Genomic DNA, 20,411 nt, shown 5'->3' with positions numbered 1-20,411 from the left:
GGAAACAACTTCTGACCACAGCGTTGACCTGTTTATCAAAAGTCAAAGCAGAATCAAAATTAACACCTAAGTTTCAAACATGTGTATGAAGGTTACCAGATAGAGGCCCTAGTTTACTGGCAAGCATCTCTGTAGAAGCATTTCATGTGCATTTATTTATCTATTTGGCAAGTAGTCTTGTAATAGGCTGAATAATGAGCAGTCAAATGGTCATTTTCACAAAATAAACTCCAATGTAAACCGGAGGTTGATTTCAGCTGTTCGGCGATTTCTTTCTTCTCAAATTACATAGTTTAAATTAATATTTCATGTCCATGTATTTATTTATGTGGTTAATAGCCGTGTAATAAGTGGGATAATGTACAGTCAGCTGGTTGTTATATTAAACCGGCTTTAGAGTGATACTAGATCCCTCCGCTTCGCATCAGGGTCCTGATCACACTGTCTGAGTTTATTGTACAATAACATCTGGTTGTCTGTACATTATCCCTTACTTAATAACCAACTGTAGTAAAAATTGTTTGGTAGAATCTGTACTAACAATTGTAAAACTATGGTAACTTGGTATTAGACACCACTGGCATAACAACAACAACAACAACAACAACAACAACAACAACAAATGACAGAAAGATTCAAACAATATTTTACACAATTAAAAAGAAAATCCCATACAATGTTATAATGTCTTTGTAGAAATAACAAATAGTAGTAATCATGTTAGCTTGCCATAAACTGTCATAACCGGGGTACATTTTTGTAATAGCTAAGTGTCTTACTCACAATGCTGGTAGTTAATGAATCACCCCTGAAAGTCTTTTCTATATTTACAACCACTACACTACTGACTCCACCCAACAGCAGAGTGTTTTTCTTCAAATCCTGAGCATTTGCAACACAGCATAACTTTCTTTTTTTTGCGGCTACACATGTTCTTTCAAAACAAGAGAGGGAATAGCTGAGCAATGTGAGCCCCTTTTTCTTTTTACAGAGGGTAAAAAAAAAAAAAAAAAAAACGATTATGAGCCACTTTCCTGAATGAGTCATATCTGCCTCAACATTACCTTCTTTGGCATTCCCCTTGCTTTAAAACCCTTTTCATGAGAAAATACACAAACAATACCATTCAGAACACCGTAATCCTACACTACAATACAATGTACAACGGATTACATATAAATAATAAATAAAGGGTAGCATACATCACATTATACAGTACTTTCAAACACATGGCATAGTTAAATTGTCTGTTGTATTAAGATTGTAAAGAACATACACCCCTATAATCAAACCGTCGGCTTCATCTGTCCAAACATAAACACGGTTCAACGTGGCAATGCACAACCAAAACAAAGCTACTCCCTTCACAAGATTACACACCGATTTGCATGTCCTTTGGGGCAGTTGAATATATTGGCTGCTCTGTTTGTTTCTGTGAACCCAATAAATGTAATCTTAAAGTTACATATAATTTCGTGTAACGACTAAATTTACATTATACAGGATTACAGCCTCGGCTAGACCATGCAAACACAATAAAGTGCATTGAATCCTATCGTATTGTACTTTACACACTGTAAACTGTATGTTCAGAAAGTGTCACAGAAATGCAATGCTGATATAGAGAGTGAGCTGTGCATTTAGATCTGAGTGTCTCGACACATAAATTGTACTTACGAATATATGTGCATCTGTTGCGAGTATTTTTTGATAAGAAATGACCTTAGTTGTCTTCGAGCTACAAAGTTACAGAGAGACGTCAGGAAGTGAATGCAGGCCTGTCAGTTGAATGCGTTGGTCGAGGAGATCAAGCAGGCAGAAGTAGCATACCCGCTGAGCAACTGATGAGGAGGATCAACATGAGCTGATCGCGCCATAAATAATTTAAAAATTGCGCGGGCGCAATTTTGAATTAACGGTTGATATGATGTAATAGCTAATGGTGCGTTCAAGTCCTCCTTGGACGTTTGTACTTAGGATGCATACAATGTAAGTGCATTCAAATATTTTTAATCTGAAAGACCCGTTTTAGGTGTGTAATTAATAATTTTTCTATCTAGTTTATCATCTCGTTCGGCTACGTATAATGATGGGACTTGTAGTTTTATTGCACAAGCCTGTCGATGCATAAACAAGCTAAAATGAGTCTTATTTTATGGAAAGCTTTATTGTTATTCTTCATTAACAGTACAAAAATGTGTACAGAAAGAACTCCTTGAACTGCACAGTCAAAATCCACAAGCAAAACAGAATTCTTACCAATAACAATTTGCTTCCGTAATGATTCTTAAACTGACACACCCCAACTCGGAAAGTTGGGCCTCAAAGTAAATTCAGAGTTTCCAACTCGTAATTACGACTTTGTGGTGGCGTTCATGTGTGCTCAACTCATAAATACGATCATTCCGACATGACTTGAATGCACAAAGGCAACATTTTCACAGTCTTGTTTGGGCTTGACAACCATATTTACTTGAACATTGGGGGGTTACAGTGTGAAGCAGTTACATGTTTCCATTGATCATGGTATATATTATGTGTGTGTGGGGGGTGGGGGGCGGGATGGTCTACACCCCTGGATCCCCTGGAATCTACACCACTGAGTGTGAGTCACGAAATGGAACTAGTAGTTGTGGCTTTTGTGGGGGTGATTAGGGGTCGGAATTCTGGTGTAAATTTCATCAGCATCAAAGATTAACACTCAAAGGAATGACGGAATATAAAATAATGGATTTCAATAAATGTACCCTTAGTATAGGCCTATAAACATATCCACCAAAATTATTAAAGTATGTCACATCACTTGCCATCTAAACTCAATTAATAAATCTCACATAATTTTCTCAAGTTAATAAAGTCATGAAACAACGTTATACTGCTTTAATAACATATATTGTGATAAAACAAAAGGGAGAACACAGTCTCTTTACAAGGTTCCCAAAACCTAAAATAATATTAAATTTCTATAATCAATATAATTCATTTTGTAGTTTTTCTCTACTCTAAATATTTAATGAGCTTGAAAATCCTCATAGAGTAACTTGCATTCCTTAATGGTGTCTCATTTGTTGGTGAATCATTCTTTTGAGTCTGTTATTTTGAATTAGGAAAACACATGGGAAAAATATCTCTTGAATAAAAAATAAACTGCAAAAATTATTTACATTTCAGGTCTGCTTCTCCGCAAAACTCCAGTCAAAAATCTGTAGCTACATCTGGTTAACCCATCAGTGACTTAAAAACACGGAATGAATTTACTTTTACCTGTAATATTCTCCTTTTATATTACCCAGTTGTCATTATTGCTGTGATCGAGGAAATGAACTGGGCTGCTCTGTCACCCACAGATCCAGTTTAAATTAAAAATGTGTATCTACTTTTTTCCTACATCCAATGATGCTTAGTGAGAAATATTGGCGTTACTTCCGTTGTCAAGTAAACACAGCTTGTTTGATGGACTTTGAGGAGAGCGTGTATGATTTCATATGGACTTTAGTCATTAGACTTTAGACATGAATCACTATATCAGTGTGTTACTGAATTATATTTAACTGCAAAAAAGTAATAAAGACAAAGAAAGTGCAAACAAAACCGGCACGCTGTTTCTCAGATGCAGTTGAGATTTAATCTAAAAAACGCAACATTTCAAGCAAAAATATTGGTTGTTTTATTGGAGTACCTGTGTTAGTTCAGCTTCAGATGTGAGCTTGTCATCTTGTCACCCTTCATGTTCAAATCAGACAGACACAGACAGAAGAGCTGTGAAGTTCTCATTCTTAGGTATGTAATCACTTTTTCAAGTTTTCCAATTGGACAGCTTTTTCCTTTTAAATCTGCCCGAAAGTTTAAACATTTGTTTGGCGGGTGATTGACTGGTGAGAGGTGGTGCTTTGCTGCTGTCCGGGTCACATCAGGAAGCCACTTTAAACCTCAAATGCAATGTGGTTTTTAACTTTCTTTGTATGTGTTTTTTGTGATCCAAACCCAAAACATTTTGCACCCCATTTATAACTGGATTAGGGCTGACATTTGCGATCAGATAATCTGAATCGGGTCAACAGGATCTTAATATGACTGCAGCCAGAGCTAGGGGGCATCCTTGTGAACAAGTGAACAAGACCCCAAGGTACTTGAACTCCTTCACTTGGGGCAATACCTCCTAAACGATAAGGTATCAAATTTAATTAAAATAAATTATGCGACATTCTCCACAAATTTGGGCAGTTTTTAAATATTTATTGTTGCTTAGTACTTTCAAAGACATTACTGATGAAGCAAAAACGTGTGTGAAACGTCACTTCTTAGACATAAATGTATTCTGTATTCGAGTCATGAGAAAGACCCTTAATAAATATAAATATCAGTCACTTTTGCACATTAATCATTGCTATTCGCAATCACAAAAGTGAACGATTATGGCTTCTCTGAAAGATGAGGAGTTTGGATCCCTGAAAACACACCTGACAGCCTTTCACGTCACACTACTGTGACGCAGCACAGTGGTTGGGAAACACTGCTGTAGAAGGAATTCCGGTGGATGTTCAACCCACATTTGTATCTCCAGTAAGACCCCCAGCAGGAAAAAGGTGGATACGCACTTCGCGAGACTGCAAGTGTGGAATTCAACCATTGTGTGGGTCAGATAACTCTTCTACTGATGCAGAGTGCTGTTTAAACAGTAGATAAGGTTATTTGGTAGCAGCTATTAGTAGTGCAGTTTATTGTGCTCTGTGCGACTTCCCATTTTTATAAGCAACTTATTGAATAAACAAACCCAAAGCCGCTTATAATAAGCAGACATGGCAACGCTGTTTAAAATTAGACCCAGGAAATGTATACAGCTTTATACAGTACAGTGCATACACACAGTAGTGCCATCTATAGACCATTTCAAAGACATAACAATAATAAAGGAACTGGAACACTACTGCATGTCTTACTTACCCTGAAGCATTTCTGGTAGCAGTATTTTTATAACTCAGAATTGTCAAAATGAAATTACTAACAGCGCAAGATAAAATAGAACAAACAAGATATATGCAAAACTGAAACTGCTAAACAATTCAGTGTCATTACTGGATAATTTAAATAAGACTCTGAGTCAACAAATTTTCTCAAAGAACATCAATACTGAGCACGTCTACACGAGAGAGGAGACAGAAGTTTATCATAGATGCTCACAATTATTTCCTCTGCGGAAAGTTCTGGAAAATTTAAGCGCTCCTTTTATAATCTATGAAGCTGTTAAAGGTACAGTTCAGAAAATATCTCACATGATTTTACCCTCATGACGTGTATGACTTTATTTCTTCTGCAGAACAAAAATTGTGATATTTAGAATAATATTTAAACTCTGTAGGTCCTCCCAATGCAAGTGAATGGGTGCCAGCATTTTTAAACTCCAAAACAAACTCCAAGGCAGCATAAAAGTAATCTATATGACTCCAGGGGTTAAATTAATGTGTTCAGACCATAGACTGTAAAAAAAAAGATGGACAACGCCCCTTCACTCTTTTCCATTGGTGAGAACTGAAGCCGCCAGTGTCCCGATATGGTGCTGATATCTTGGGACTTGAGTCTGCACAGTTGTGAGTTCGGGACCAGACCTGCGCAGTAGTGAGCAGGAAGTAAAGCCGCGAAATCAAGGCCCCGCCCTCACTCTCACTGAATCAATCGCAAGCACACGCCCCTGCACTTTTGACTTTTGACGGTGTGAAATAATTAATTATAGAAATTTAGATATTACATTTAAAGCTCCAATCTCCTCAGTCCTCCGAAGATCCCGAAAAAAGTCTGTTGGTGCTTCAGTGACTACTTCGCTCAGAGAACCTGTCAATCACAGCTGTCAATCATGATGTCACAGCACCGTTTTTATAGCATCAAATAACGAACTTATTTTGAAAACAAACACTTGAAATTACATCAACGTGATAGAAACGACAGTAAATGACAGAAACTATCTAAAAAAGATATGTGAAGTGTAATTTAATTGTTTTGTTGGTCTCACGTCCCGTTGAATAACATGGGGAGGTGGGGTTTATGACCTATACTAGGACCAGTCACCGGGGGGCGATCGAGACGTTTTGGCTTCACTTTTGAGGGCTTGTGCGGCACACTTGGTTCAGACATGATGATGATAGGCGTGGGTGAGAAACAGATCAACATTTAAGTATTTTTTTTTTATAAATTCTCCTCTCTGCCCATTAGGGGGCAGTATGCAAGGAGGATGTGAATCACCAAAAACAGAAGAAGAAGAATGATACATTTTTTATTTCTTATGAGGGATCCCTAATGCCTTATTGGGGGTCCCAGATGCCCCCAGTCCCCCCTCAATTAGAGCACTGCTTTTAGAGCCCTAAAGAAATACTCTGACCATCAAACTATGCCTATCAAACTTACTATTATTTGGCTTAACTGTCGCTCTCCTATCAGAGGTAAGATGCGTGCTATAGTTATAAATACTGCATGCATCCACTCGTCTCACTCCAATGCTGCATTTGTGGCACAAAAAACATTCATTTCTGTTCCGTTCCACACAACATGGTCCAAACTGAAAAATAATATTCCTTTCCCATTTAACCAATTTGTAATAATGACATTCTATTACAATTCTATTAATGTTAGAAACATTAGTCATGTTAAAGTCATATGAATAAAGTGCCTCCCGCTGTGTGAATTATGTTGGTGAACAAAATGTCCAAAGACCTTATTTTAGTCATATATTGACAAACCCTATTATAAAAACCCACCAGAAATTCCAGAAGGAAACCATGGTGAATTAGCCTTCCAGGTTTGCCTACAAATTGAGGTCATTGTTAAATAGCTGTATCATTGCAAACAATTATTTGGCACATGTGCATTCTTCATGTTTATAGTACAAAAAATGGGGCTGCATGCATTCAGTGCACAGGCTCTTGTGCGTCATACCATAACATGTGCACAATTGGTCAAAACACATCACTGTTTTGTGAATTAACTGTTTCCATCACCTTAAAAGAATGTTTCTGGGATCAATACAAGTTAAAGGTGCACTAAGTAATTTTTTCCTCATTAAAAAAGCTGTACCCCTTCAGAAATGTATTGTAATTTTGAGACATAAGTAGGAAATCATGACCACTCACATTAAAATAAAGACTCCAGTCATACCAGTAACCTTATAAAAGCTGTTTTATTCGACATGGAGAGGGTCTGCACATGGGGGCTGCCATGTTAGGTTCACATGACCAGCCAAATACTACTCGCTTAATCTCAGTAACCATCCTGATTTTTGACACTTTCACTCATTGATTAAAGTAATCATGGCTGACTGTGAATTGTGAATTTTTACATTGGCATCAGTAACTTAAAACTATCGCGTATTAATGTTGCTGCATCCAAGCCACTAGGTGTCAGTGTAAGTCTAAGATGACATGAACAAGAAATTAGTGCCTTAATGTTGATTACAAAAAAAAGACTAAAACAGCTATTGCAACCCCCTTGATCCGCCACTGTCTAGTGATCATCTCTGATTAATTTAAAAGTGAAAATGTTGCTATTTTGAAAACTAATGGCAGTGAGAGTAAAGTTGTGAGATGTGATTTGTCCCATGTTTGTGCCCTCTTCATTTGTTGAACAATAGCCCAATTTAACTGTAGCCTGTTCATCTGTACTACTATTTTAAAATTCAACATATGTGTAGGCCTATATTTTTTTACAAACATGTTTTATTACATTGCACCTTTTTCTGGTCAATACATTGTACATTCTTAACCTCCAACAATTACAAAAACATCCATATCTGTGATGGTTTGTTTATCTTTCAAATAAGTATTAACAAGAACTTTAAGCACATGTACAGTTCACAGCATTTTAATTTACAGTGACAAATATTTTACAATTTTGTATGTTATACCTCTATGTGTACTAAAATCATCCTACCAAAAGACAAGAGTAAACAAAATGTTTATTGTCAGTGTTTAATGTCACATATAAGGCATTTTCAAGTTGTATTCAAGAATGTTTAAATGCATCACAAAGTAACATTTAGCCTATACTGACTCCCTACATGAACAAGCTTGTATCCTCATCTCTTGTAAGGTATAATGGCAAATCTGTATGTTTATATTGGAATATGTAATATAAAATGTATAATCAGTGAACTACAATGCATGTAGATGAGCCATAGTGAAGACCAAGTGAATTATTTTTCAAAAATGAAATTAAATGGTATCAAATACATGTGCAACACATGCATCCATACATACCTCAAACTGACAGGAGATTCTATATGCCATTACTGATAAACATGATACATTACATGACTGATTTCCTTTGCATTAACTGACTCACTTTGCTAAATGAAATGAACCGGATATTGTGCGGATAAACAAATAAATATACTTAAAGGTGCACTAAGTGATTTTTACTTCGTAATTTGTACTCAGTCTGTTTGGACTGGTGAGGGTTTGGACAACATAAGGGTGAGTAAATAACAGTGTTGGGTAATTGGTCAAAATAAGTAATCCACCACAAACTACTCATCACTTCTCTAAAATTTTAATCACATTACTTTACAAATTACTTCGAAAATCTAAAAGTAATCACATTTCTAATTACTTTACTTTTAATTTACTTTTTAAACATGTTTCTTTCAAAAGTGTTTTTTTTTCCAACTCATTAAATTCAAAGTAATGTCTACCAGGGCTGGACTGGCAATCTGGCATACCGGAATTTTCCTGGTGGGCGACGCACTTTTGGGCCGATCAGGGAAAGACTGAATGAGCCACCGCATTATGCAGAACAGAGCACAAAACGGCACCGTTTTCTAAGTGTATATTAGGCTGCTGGAGCATTCAGTGCCAGATCAAGATTTGAAAAGTATTGCTGCATTCCAATCAACTCAGAAAGTCGGATTTTAAGCATATCCTACTAGGAAAAGTGCAATGGAATGCATCTTGAAGTCAGAATAACAACTTGTAGGCTCGTGCAGAAATTCTCAACTCCGATTTTGCCGAGATGCAGGGTCATGATGTTACACAAACTTGATGACACTCTATAAACATTCACTTTATTATGTAATATCGATAACTGAGTTTGTTTCCACATCAGAAACAAACAAGCTAGTTTAGGTAAATTATAATCTCTTTTGGTAATTGTACACCTGTAACACAAAAGCTAGCATTGCAGCATTGTTTATCATTTGGGTTGTTAGGAGATATTTCTAATGAGAGTCAAAACCCTGCTAAGCTAACGGGAGCATGTTGTTCCGAATATCAGGGAATGGAATACTTTTATGGTCAGAGATATCAAGTAGGAATATCCCACATCCAACTTCCCAGCATAACCATGTACCCTGACGAAACAAAATTTATTGCAAGCAACATTTAAATTGCAAATATTACTAGATAGATTTTTCCAGGTATTATAGACCTCCTTGTAGATTCATATGAAAAATTATGATTTTTTAAATGTCTGATTGGGAGACGTTAATTTCACAAATCATGCTGCAGTTAACTTAACTTAGGCTTGCTTGAGCATGAAGTGATGTTTCAAGTTCTGGCTTCCGTGGTATTATTAGTTAGCTGCGACATAATGTATGATGCCCAAAGGTATAGGGTGTCTTATTCATTGTGAAACTGTGTTTTCTTAATGGCATGAAATCCTAGACTTTAGACTAGGGACTTTAATGTACGGCCTAAACTTTAAATGCACGGCCCGCCACTGATTGTCGCACACCCTCAGCTGTCAAAGAGATTCAAACAGGCGTACACATGAACATGTGAATTTATATTTTAAAGTAATCTATCTAATTTTAGAAATATGTGTAACCCAAATAATGTACAGAAAATAATTACTTTAATTGAAAGTAACTGTAATCCAATTACAATCATTTAAATGTAACGCATTACAGTATTTTTGACTAAAAAGTAACAGTACAGTATCTAATAATTTATTTTTATCGGATTTCACCCAACACTGGTGACAGAATGACAGAATTGTAAATTTTTTGGTGAATTATAATGCATTTCACTATTTGTAAATAATGTATGCTTTTTGATGTTATATTGTTTGGATTACATGTCTGTTTTTTTTACATGTCCTTTTGTTTCTTTTTATGTATTTTTTTATTTGTTTAAAGTGCGTTGAGCATGTATTCTTAATATTATTTCAATCAATTGCAAGACACAGCTGGTCATGTGATCTCAACATTGCAGCCCTTATGAAGGGGGCTCAGTGTATAATAAAACAAGTATTTTCTAAGCCACTGATATGACTGGAATCTTCATCTCATGTGAGTGTAAATTTTATACATTTCATTAGGTGTAAAAGTGTAACAGCTTATTTAGTGCACCTTTAAAACAGAAACTAATTCCAGTTCAACTACATACAGAATCATGCCTGTACAAAATCTAATAATGTTTTAGAAGTAATTTTCAACTTGAAAAGGCCTAAATTAAGCACTCATTAAAAACAAACACACCTCCTAACTTGCACATCTTGTCTTTCCATTTTGCCATTCTTTTAAAGTATGAAAAATGACAAAGGTAACTGCAGTTTGGTATCACATGGGCCAGTGTTTGATGTGCATCAAAAAGTCAGCATGATGGTTGTCTCAAGTCCAAAAGAGAACACGATCAGCAGTAAACTGACCAATAAATAATGTTGAAAATTATATAAGCTCCCGGGAAGATCATACGGGAGTACTTATCAATGGCATGTGTGTTCTGCATAATACTTAAGGCGCGAATGCCCTTCTTCTTAGTGGTGGTGGACTCACTGCTCATCGACAGGTGAACCACCATATGCTCCTGTTTCTCCGATATCACCTCGTCTGGAACCATGGGAGCCTCTGTGTAGCCTGCCAGGCTGTTGGTGTCAGCCTCACTGTAGGTCCCATCCAACATCATGGTCCTGGTGTGGGACATACCGCAGGTGCAGGACAATGACTGGAACAGGTTGAGTTAAGTGTCCCGGAAGGAAAAAGTGCAAAGAGATAGAAGAGTTCGTTAACAAGGGGAAATTAACCATTGGCATTAATGAGCATATGGCTGACTAATTTATCAACATTATTAAAAGTCTTTAAAGAAACAGTTAACCCAAAAAATGTTTTAATCTGTGATCATTTACACACACTCATTTTGTTTGAAAGCCCTATGAATTTATGAAGGACGACTTCATACGAAGCTTAAAATAATTATGCTGCATTCATGTTGTGTAGATATTACTATAATTAAGAGACAACAACTGGGAGATTCTACTCTGAGCTGTTTATTTCTATGGCAACACTCATCTCGGCAAAATAGCATTGTTCCTGATAACAGCAAAATGTTAATGTATCACCTCTATATGTTCTTGCAAAATGTTTATGAACAAAGAAAGCACTCCAGGTAACAATGGCATATGAAACAGAAATTTGTGTTCACTACCTTTAACTGTTGAGGCCACTGCCATATTGGTTCTTTGCATATGATATGAGTTTATGACTTATTACTAGTTCTGTAAAAACGTGCATGCTTTTAACTAGTCAGAATCTTGTAATTACGGTAAATGCCAATATGATGTGAACACACCATCAGTCCATACTATTAAGCTATGTTTCTTAGTCTTCTGAAGCCAGCGATAGATTTGTTCCAGGAACAGACTGAAGTTAAATTTGCAAATGAGATTGTAGAGCTATGACAGAGAGGAACATTTTATTAAGTAAATTAATTTTCAGTTTTGGGTGTTTCACTGAAAATCTTGCCTCTTTGCTGTAGCTCTCAAAAATCTTTTGCACTTCCACAAATCCAAACTTGCTGCTTTCACTCAACAGGTCATGGAGCTGGTCGTGTTCGTGGTGAGCTCCATTAAAATTCAGTATTAAAACTGTGCAGCCCTAAAGAGGCATTAAATGTATTCCATTTTCTAGCATGTGTCTTGTTTTTGCATCGCTTTTCTTTATCCCGGCATGTAAATGGTTTGAATGGTAAAAGTTTGCGACAATATGCATAAACAGGAAGGAGTGCTGCTAAAAGGCCTAGTTGCCCTTGCAGTAAACCGAAATTATCTGAGAAGCAAAGAGAAATGATGCATATAAAGGCATTCTGTCATTATTCAAATCTGATATCCCATGATTCTCAGCTTAGAAATGAAGACTGCCCTTGGGGTGAATTTGACAGCATTAGGACTAAATTGCTCGCTAAATATAAACTCTTTTTTTTTTTATTGTGCTTTTTTATTGTACAGCCATCCTGATTTACTGTATATGGACAAGAGCAGCTGAGACATTCTGCTAAACTTTGTATTCCATGGTAGAAAGGAAGTCATACAGGTTTGGAATAACATGAGTGTTAGAAAATGATGACAGAATATTTCAAACTATTCCTGAATAGTGTGATGAAAGAGAGAGGGTATTATCATTAAAAGTTTAGTTCACCCAAAAATGAAAATGATCTTGTCATTTACTCACCCTCGTGCCATCTCAGATGTGTATGACTTTCGTTCTTCTGCAGAACACAGATTAATATTTTTAGGATAATATGTCAGTTCTGTAGGTCCTTACTATGCAAGTGAATGGTGACCAGTCATTTGAAGCACAAACAAATCACATAAAAGTAACCCATACAACTTCAGTGGGTAAATCCATGTTTTCAGAAGCGATATGATAGGTGTGGGTTAGAAACGGATCAATATTTAAGTCCTTTTTATCTGGAAATCTACACTTTCACTTCCACATTCTGTCACCTACTGGTGGTGGCTGATCAAAGGTAGAGATTTATGGTAAAAAGGGATATAAAATGTATCTGTTTCTCATCTTCGCCTATCATTTCACTTCTAAAGACATGGATTTAATTACTGGATTGATATGGATTACTTTTATGCTGCATTTATGTGCTTTTTGGACCTTCTGAGTTTTGGTCCCTATTCGCTTGCATAGTATGGACCTACAGAGCTGAAATATTCTACTAAAAATCTTTCTTTGTGTTCAGCAGAAGAAAGAAAGTCATATACATCTGGGAAATGATAAGAGAATTTTCATTTTTAGGTGAACTATTCCTTTAAACATTTCCTTTTCTTTACCCGTTCTCTAACCCGGTCTCTGAGCTTGCGCTCTCTCCTCTCCTGGACTGTGGTCAGGTAGTTGACTGCCGCATATTCCAAAACAGACAGGAACACGAATACAAAACTGACCCACAGGTAAATATCCACAGCTTTGATGTAGGAAACTCTGGGCATGGAGGCGTTCACCCCAGTGATGATGGTGGACATAGTGAGCACCGTGGTGATACCTGAATAAAATTCAGCACAACCTGTTAAGATGTGTAGGAGCCTGACAACATCACATGGCACAGGAAGCTATGCCAGTGGCAAAAATGCCAATTTGTGGTAATCTTACCCAGTGAAACTCTAGCTGGAACAGCCCTGCGATCAATCCAAAATGACACCCAGGATAGCATAACCATAAGCGTAGCAGGGAAATAAGTCTGCAGCAGGAAGAAGAAAATGTGTCGGCGAAGCGTAAAGTTTATATACAGGCGGTTGTACCATCCTGAAGAGAGAGAGAGATAAAATGCAAGTCAGACAAGTCATACATTTACCAAGTGAGCCACATTAAAAAAATATATGAATTTCATTGCACAGATAAAAAAAATATCAAACTATAAAGAAATATGCCACAAGCACACCTTTAATGCACAATATTCCAAAAATAGACGTTTATATAAAATGATTGAAAGAAGTGTAAAATTATTTAAAGGCGTCATGAGATGAGGAATCAAATTTTACTTGATCTTTTGGCATATATATCTTATGGTACTGTAAAAAAATACTGTAAGTTTCAGAACTGAAAACGTCCTCCTTAATAGAAAAAGAGCAATTATTTAGCTCAATTTGGAATTTGTGGAACTTGTGATGACACAAGGACCAAATACATCTGCATATGACTGCATCTTCAAGCAAGACATTAACACCTATTTTTAGTCAATGAACCCTTGGCCCTGCAACTGGTGCTCAGTCACACATGTGATGAGGAGAGAGATGGGTCTGTCATCATAGATTCATCTACACTTTTAAGGGGACTTACACAGGACACCTTCATGTTCCTCTGGATTTAAATGTTTTTCTACATAAATACGCACTAGACGAACAGCCTTGACCATTATCATGCATGTCGTGCCACTTTTAAAAGACATGATGTCAAGTTAGAACTGCTGCACAGTTTCTTGCTGTTTTGAAGGAGTCCTGGACCGTTTTTGAGCCCATCCATCCATCCATCCATCTTCAACCACTTAACCGAAGTCGGGTCTCGGGGGCAGCAGCTCCAGCAGGGGGCCCCAAACTTCCCTATCCCAAGCCACATTAACCAGCTCTGACTGGGGGACCCTGAGGCAAAGATGTAATCTCTCCACCTAGTCCTGGGTCTTCCCCGAGGCCTCCTCCCAGCTGGACGTGCCTGAAACACCTTCCTAGGGAGGCACCCAGGGGGCATCCTTACCAGATGCCCAAACCACCTCAACTGGCTCCTTTCGACGCAAAGGAGCAGCGGCTCTACTCCGAGCTCCTCACGGATGACTGAGTTCCTCACCCTATCTCTAAGGGAGAAGCCCGCCACCTTTCTGAGGAAACCCATTTCACTTGTACTTGCGACCTAGTTCTTTCGGTCATGACCCAGCCTTCATGACCATAGGTGAGGGTAGGAACGAAAATTGACCGGTAGATCGAGAGCTTTGCCTTCCGGCTCAGCTCTCTTTTCATGACAACGGTGCGATAGAGCGAGTGCAATACCACCCCCGCTGCCCCGATTCTCCGGCCAAACTCCCTCTCCATTGTCCCCTCACTCGTGAACAAGACCCCGAGGTACTTGAACTCCTTCACTTGGGGCAATACCTCCTTCCCTACCCGTAGTACGCACTCCATCGGTTTTCTGCTGAGTCCACTTTCATTGCACAGATGCGTTTTTTCACCCATCTGTGCTATTTTAAATTGTTGGTCTTTTGTAAAGATGCACTAGAAGCATCTGTGATCACTTTGATCTGTTTTCAGCAATATGCACTATGCTTTAAGAGCAGTCCAAGTGGAACTTTTAAAAACACATCTCATTCTGCTACTGCCACTGACTGGGAGGAACACATGCTGTTCTGTGTGTAAACACCATAGAAGCACCCAACATTACCTTGGATTACGTATGTGTATTCAGAACATTTCAGTGAGGATTTTATGTATTTTCACTTCAGATCAGCGTGGATTGCTTGTGAACCAGTCAATAAATGATTTAAGCTTTGCAAATGAACTGTTATTGAATGAGCATTATTAAAGATGGGGGCAGTTAAAAACTCTATTGGACCATAAGTTTCTTTCACAAATATTTCAAATGTCATGTCTGTTTTATAGTTAAGGTGCCACTGTACTTAATTTGTTTGGATATAATGTATTGGGTGCATGTTATGTGTAAACCCTTAAATTTAATTTTATAATGTTGTGGAGCTTGTTGGTCATTTTCATCTGATTGAGTTTGAAATATGGCTGAATTTCAGGGGCTGCACGATGTTAGCCAATCATAACATTGGCCGTTTAGTGGGTCAGTGACTGAAAATTATTATATATTAGAAAATTTTGAGTTCTCTTACGAGAGGTTCTCTTGTATTGTGTAAGCTAGCTTACGCTACGGGAAAGATTCATCTTTTCTGAGATATTGAAGCCAAAAAATTATCCTTAATTTTGTATCATTTGTCAACGCAGTGCAGCAACTGCAGACCTTGAGCGGGCTAGCTAGCGAGCTCATTGGTTGCTCTGCGGCAACTGCTGCAGCCTATAGACGAACTTGCGTGAACTCGCGCCCAATGAGAGGCGCCCGCGCTCACTGTCCCAAAGCCCGCCAGAATGGGCGTGGCTAGGGTGCATATAAGCGCAGTTCGTCGGCTGGAACCCTGATTTTCATCTCTTCAGCGAAGCTCTTCGCATCTCTGAAACTGCAAGAAGCCGCGTCGCCGTTCGAGGGGCATCAAGCAAGCTTGGACAGCGCTCGAAGAAGCCGGCCGCCGCCACCTTCAGCCATCCTGCGAGCTACGCCATCCGGCGACGTATCCTTTTAAAGAAAACTAGTTCCTCAGTGAACTTTACAAAAGAGCACGAGCGTCTTTTTAAAGATGCCTCGCACCTGCGGTTCATGCCGCACCCCTCTCAGCGCCGGAGACCGCCACATCATCTGCGCTCTCTGCCTGGGACTGGGGCATGCAGAGCTCGCCTTCGCTGACGGCGGATGCGACCTCTGCGAGGAGCTTCGATGTCGACCCTGCGGGCTCGACTCGAGCGCTCAGGACCGAAGCCGCCGCGCCGCCTTCTGTTTCGCCGCGCCGGAAGAGCGCCGCTCCCAAAGGCTGCGGAACCGGGTTTAGAAGCGACTGTCTCGCCGGAGCCTCTCCCTCGAGCATTGCGTTCACCCTCCCTGCCCCCGGGGCCGCGCAGTTGCCGCCCGGCGGCCGCACTGCTGCCACCTCGGAGAGCGAGGCGGAGGACAAGGGCTGCTGTTCCATCATGGCTTCGGACAGCGAGGTGGTCACAAGCCTCCTCATCGGCCCAGGAATCCAGCAGGACCCGCGCCGGAGTCGAAGGGGAACTGATACGCCTCCTCACACAGGCCGTCGACCTCCTCGGGCTCGAGTGGTCACCGCCCCCTGAGCAGGCTCCCAACAGACTCGACGGCTGCTTTCTTCAAAGCCGTCACCGGGCCGCTCCCTTCCTGCCGGAACTCCACGCAGAGTTCTCTAAATCGTGGAACGCGCCTCTCTCGGCCAGGATTCGATCCCACGTCTCCACCTCTCTCGCTTCAGTGGACGGCGCCGCCGAGAAGGGCTACTCTTCCATCCCCCCGGTCGAGGATTCGGTAGCAGCACACCTTTGCCCGCCCTCCGCGAGATGGCGGTCTAAGCCAGTGCTCCCGTCTAAGGCCTGCAGAACTACTTCCGCCTGTGTTGGCCGCGCCTATTTCCGCGCCATTCCATGGCCGTCTTGCAGATCCTCCAAGCGGACCTTCTTCGGGAATGGGATGAGAAAGGCAGGCACCCAGAGGCTGTTACAGATCTAAGGAGCGCGACGGACCTCGCCCTTCGCGCCACCAAAACTGCAGCTCAAGCCCTAGGGAAGTGCATGGCCTCGCTGACTGTAACCGAGAGACACCTGTGGCTAACGCTAGCCGACATGGGAGAAGCTGAGTGCTCCACGTTCCTCAACGCGCCGCTCTCTCCGTCCGGTCTCTTCGGTTCCGCGGTAAGTGGCATTGTTGACCGTTTTTCGGAAGTCCAGAAAGCCACCCAAGCCATGAATCTCTTCCTGCCTCACCGCGCTAGCTCCTCTGCAGGCCGCCCACGTAACCAGCCTCCTGCACGAGCATATTCACAGCGCCCAGCTCAACAAAGCCAGACTTCCCAGCGTCGACAGGGCGGCCGCCCCAGATCGCGCTCAGACAGCCGCCGCAGACCGCCGCCCCCGCGGGCCTCGGCCTAAGATTGCGCTGAAACCTGAACAACCGAAGTCCTCCTAGCTTTGTTGAAAAAACAACGGCTCAGTCCCTCCGCGGCGGACCACCGTCAAAGCTTAGCCCCTGTCAGTCCCCTTCTCTCAGGTTACTACAGTGGTGAATTCAGCAGCCAACAAGCCGGTGTTACTACCCGCTTGCCTGCACTCAAACGCCGTTTTCACGGCGACACAAAAGATCTTGTAAAGAGCAAACATGTCTTATGTGTAGAAAATGTGCCCACAATCCAGTGTTCACCCCTACACACAAGCATTACACTTCCCTGTCCCTATCAGAGAGCAAACATGTCTTATGTGTAGAAAATGTGCCCACAATCCAGTGTTCACCCCTACACACAAGCATTACACTTCCCGTGTTCCTATCAGAGCACACTCACATAAAGCGGGCACAGCCCGCTCGAGTGTTAGAGTCAATAAACGCGCCCACGAGCCCGTCGCGCGTCCCTCTCTGCCCGCTCTGTCACACGGCCAGCAAACACCTCTCTATGTGTAAGTCCCGTGCCCGTGACTATGCTCGCGCATCACTTAACAGATGTGACTCTTTCCCCATTCATCTCAATCGGGAAGTCACTCACAGAACAGCATGTCCCTGCTGTCTGCGAGCAGTCATGCATAAGCACAATAAGCGCGCTCACACATTCTGTTCAGCCCGCTGTGTACGGCAATCAGGGCGACTCTGCCATTCACCCTCTAGCGTTACGCTTCAAAGCGTGGGAAGCTATTCCAGGGATATGCAAATGGGTGTTAAGCACAATAAAACAAGGCTATTTGCTACAGTTCGATCGCCGCCCTCCCCCGCTTCAGGGCGCGGCTCGAAACTACTGTGAACACGGAAGCAGCCTGCATGCTTCGTTCAGAAATAGCAAACCTTCTGTGCAAAAGGGCCATAGAGAGAATGCCGCCTTCACTGAGCGAGTTGGGGTTTTACAGCCGTTATTTTCTTGTCCCCAAGAAAGACGGCGGCCTCAGACCAATATTAGATCTCAGGGTTTTGAACAAGGTGCTTGCAAAAAGACCGTTCAAAATGCTTACAATCAGGAAACTCCTCGCGCATGTGCGCCAGGGGGACTGGTTTATTTCTCTTGATCTGAAAGATGCCTATTTTCAGATTCAGATAAATCCCCATCACAGGCGACTCTTGAGATTCGCCTTCGACGGTCAGGTTTATCAATACACCGTCCTTCCGTTTGGCCTGTCCTTAGCACCTCGTACTTTCACGAAGTGCATGGATGCTGCGCTCGCACCCCTGCGGAGTCAGGGCTTGCGAATTCTGAACTATTTGGACGATTGGCTGATTTTGGCACAGTCACATACGGAGCTTCTGTCTCACAGGACAGTTCTCCTCAGTCATCTGAACAGTCTGGGTCTTGCAGTCAATTGGACCAAGAGCTCACTACAGCCCAGTCAGGCAATTTCCTTCCTTGGAATAGAACTAGACTCTGTGGCAATGACGCGCGCCGTGTTCAGTGACTAGCCGTGTCTTTTCAGATGAACAGCCTCACGCCTCTGAAAAAATTTCAGAGAGTGTTAGGTTACATGGCCTCAGCCGCAGCAGTACTTCAGCTGGGTTTACTGTGCATGCGCCCACTTCAGCATTGGCTAAACACCCGCGCGTCTCGCCGGGCGTGGGCCACAGGCCGCCAGCCGATCAGAGTGACTCAGACCTGTATATCAGCTCTGCAGCCTTGGACGGTGGCCGAATGGTATCAGCGGGGAGTGACGATGGGAGCTGTATCTCGCCAAAAATTCATCTCGACAGACGCGTCCAACACGGGTTGGGGCGCGGTCTGCGAGGGCTCGCCGGTTTTCGGCCTATGGTCAGTTTAGGAAAAGCTCCTTCACATAAATTGTCTGGAAATGATAGCGGTCGAGTACGCGCTCGTGCGCTTCCTCCCGGTCATTCAGGGTCACCACGTCCTGGTCCATTCGGACAACAGATCTGTGGTATCCTATCTAAACCGTCAGGGCGGTGTCAGATCCAGGAACCTCTTCCATCTGACAAAACGCATACTAAGTTGGTCCCAGGGCCACCTGCGCTCGCTGAGGGCGATGCACGTGCCAGGCCACCTGAACGACGGCCCAGACAGACTGTCCAGAGACAATGTTCCCCCAGGGGAATGGTCCCTGCACGCTCAAACAGTCCAGAAATTATGGCAAATATTCGGCAGAGCAGAGATAGACCTCTTCGCGTCAGAAGAGAACTCTCACTGCCCAGTATTTTTCTCGAGCGAGGACGCACTGGCCCAGGACTGGCCCAACCGCCCGCTTTACGCCTTCCCTCCCGTCTCGCTATTGCCACAGGTAATGCAGAGGATCAGGAAGCAGCGTCACTCGGTGCTCCTCATAGCCCCGCGCTGGGAGAATCAGACATGGTTCCCGGAGCTTACGCAGCTGTCACTGACAGCCCCGTGGCCCATCCCAGTGAGAGCAGATCTCCTCTCTCAAGCTCGCGGCACGATCTGGCATCCCCACCCAGAGCGCTGGGCGCTGCACGCGTGGGTGATCAACGACTACCCGTCGCTTTGCCAGAAGGAGTAATGAACACTATCATACACGCTAGAGCCCATTCCACGAGAAGACTCTATGTGTCCAAATGGTCTGTGTTTTCAAAATGGTGCACCGACAGAGACCTGGACCCACGGACATGTGGGGTGTTGTCACTGCTCGTGTTTTTCAAGAGCTGTTGGATAAGGGCAGATCCCCATCCACGCTCAAAGTGTACGTGGCGGCCGTCGCCACGTACGGAAAAAACGAGCTGGTCATCCGCTTCCTCAGGGGAGCTAGAAGGATGAACCCCCCGCGCCCCCCATCGGTTCCTATCTGGGATCTTTCTGTAGTTCTCGAAGCTATGAAAGCCCCCCCTTTCGAACCGCTTGAATCCGTGGATTTGAAATACCTTTCACTCAAAACCGTTTTTCTGA

General features: G+C 41.9%; 2 protein-coding genes across 2 annotated transcripts in view; both read right to left on the bottom strand.

The window, feature by feature from the left end:
- Positions 1-1,796, bottom strand: part of syne3 (spectrin repeat containing, nuclear envelope family member 3) — a 31,396-nt gene extending 29,600 nt beyond the window's left edge. Inside the window, exon 1 of the mRNA XM_052153861.1 lies at positions 1,678-1,796. The gene's annotated coding sequence lies outside the window, so the exon portion shown is untranslated. The remainder of the gene's footprint in view (positions 1-1,677) is intronic.
- An 8,676-nt stretch (positions 1,797-10,472) lies between these two features.
- The window catches only part of gabrr2a (gamma-aminobutyric acid type A receptor subunit rho2a), a 30,337-nt gene continuing 20,398 nt past the window's right edge, over positions 10,473-20,411 (bottom strand). Inside the window, exons 7-9 of the mRNA XM_052153877.1 lie at positions 13,355-13,507; positions 13,039-13,247; positions 10,473-10,925 (exon numbers count right to left, since the gene is read on the bottom strand). Of these exons, the coding sequence (XP_052009837.1) occupies positions 10,614-10,925; positions 13,039-13,247; positions 13,355-13,507 (674 nt within the window). The 3' untranslated portion in view covers positions 10,473-10,613. The remainder of the gene's footprint in view (positions 10,926-13,038; positions 13,248-13,354; positions 13,508-20,411) is intronic.

Source organism: Xyrauchen texanus, chromosome 22 (assembly GCF_025860055.1).
Source record: "Xyrauchen texanus isolate HMW12.3.18 chromosome 22, RBS_HiC_50CHRs, whole genome shotgun sequence".
Lineage (NCBI taxonomy): Eukaryota > Metazoa > Chordata > Actinopteri > Cypriniformes > Catostomidae > Xyrauchen > Xyrauchen texanus.
The sequence above is the reverse complement of the archived record's forward strand: the minus strand, read 5'-3'. Positions and strand labels throughout refer to the sequence as shown.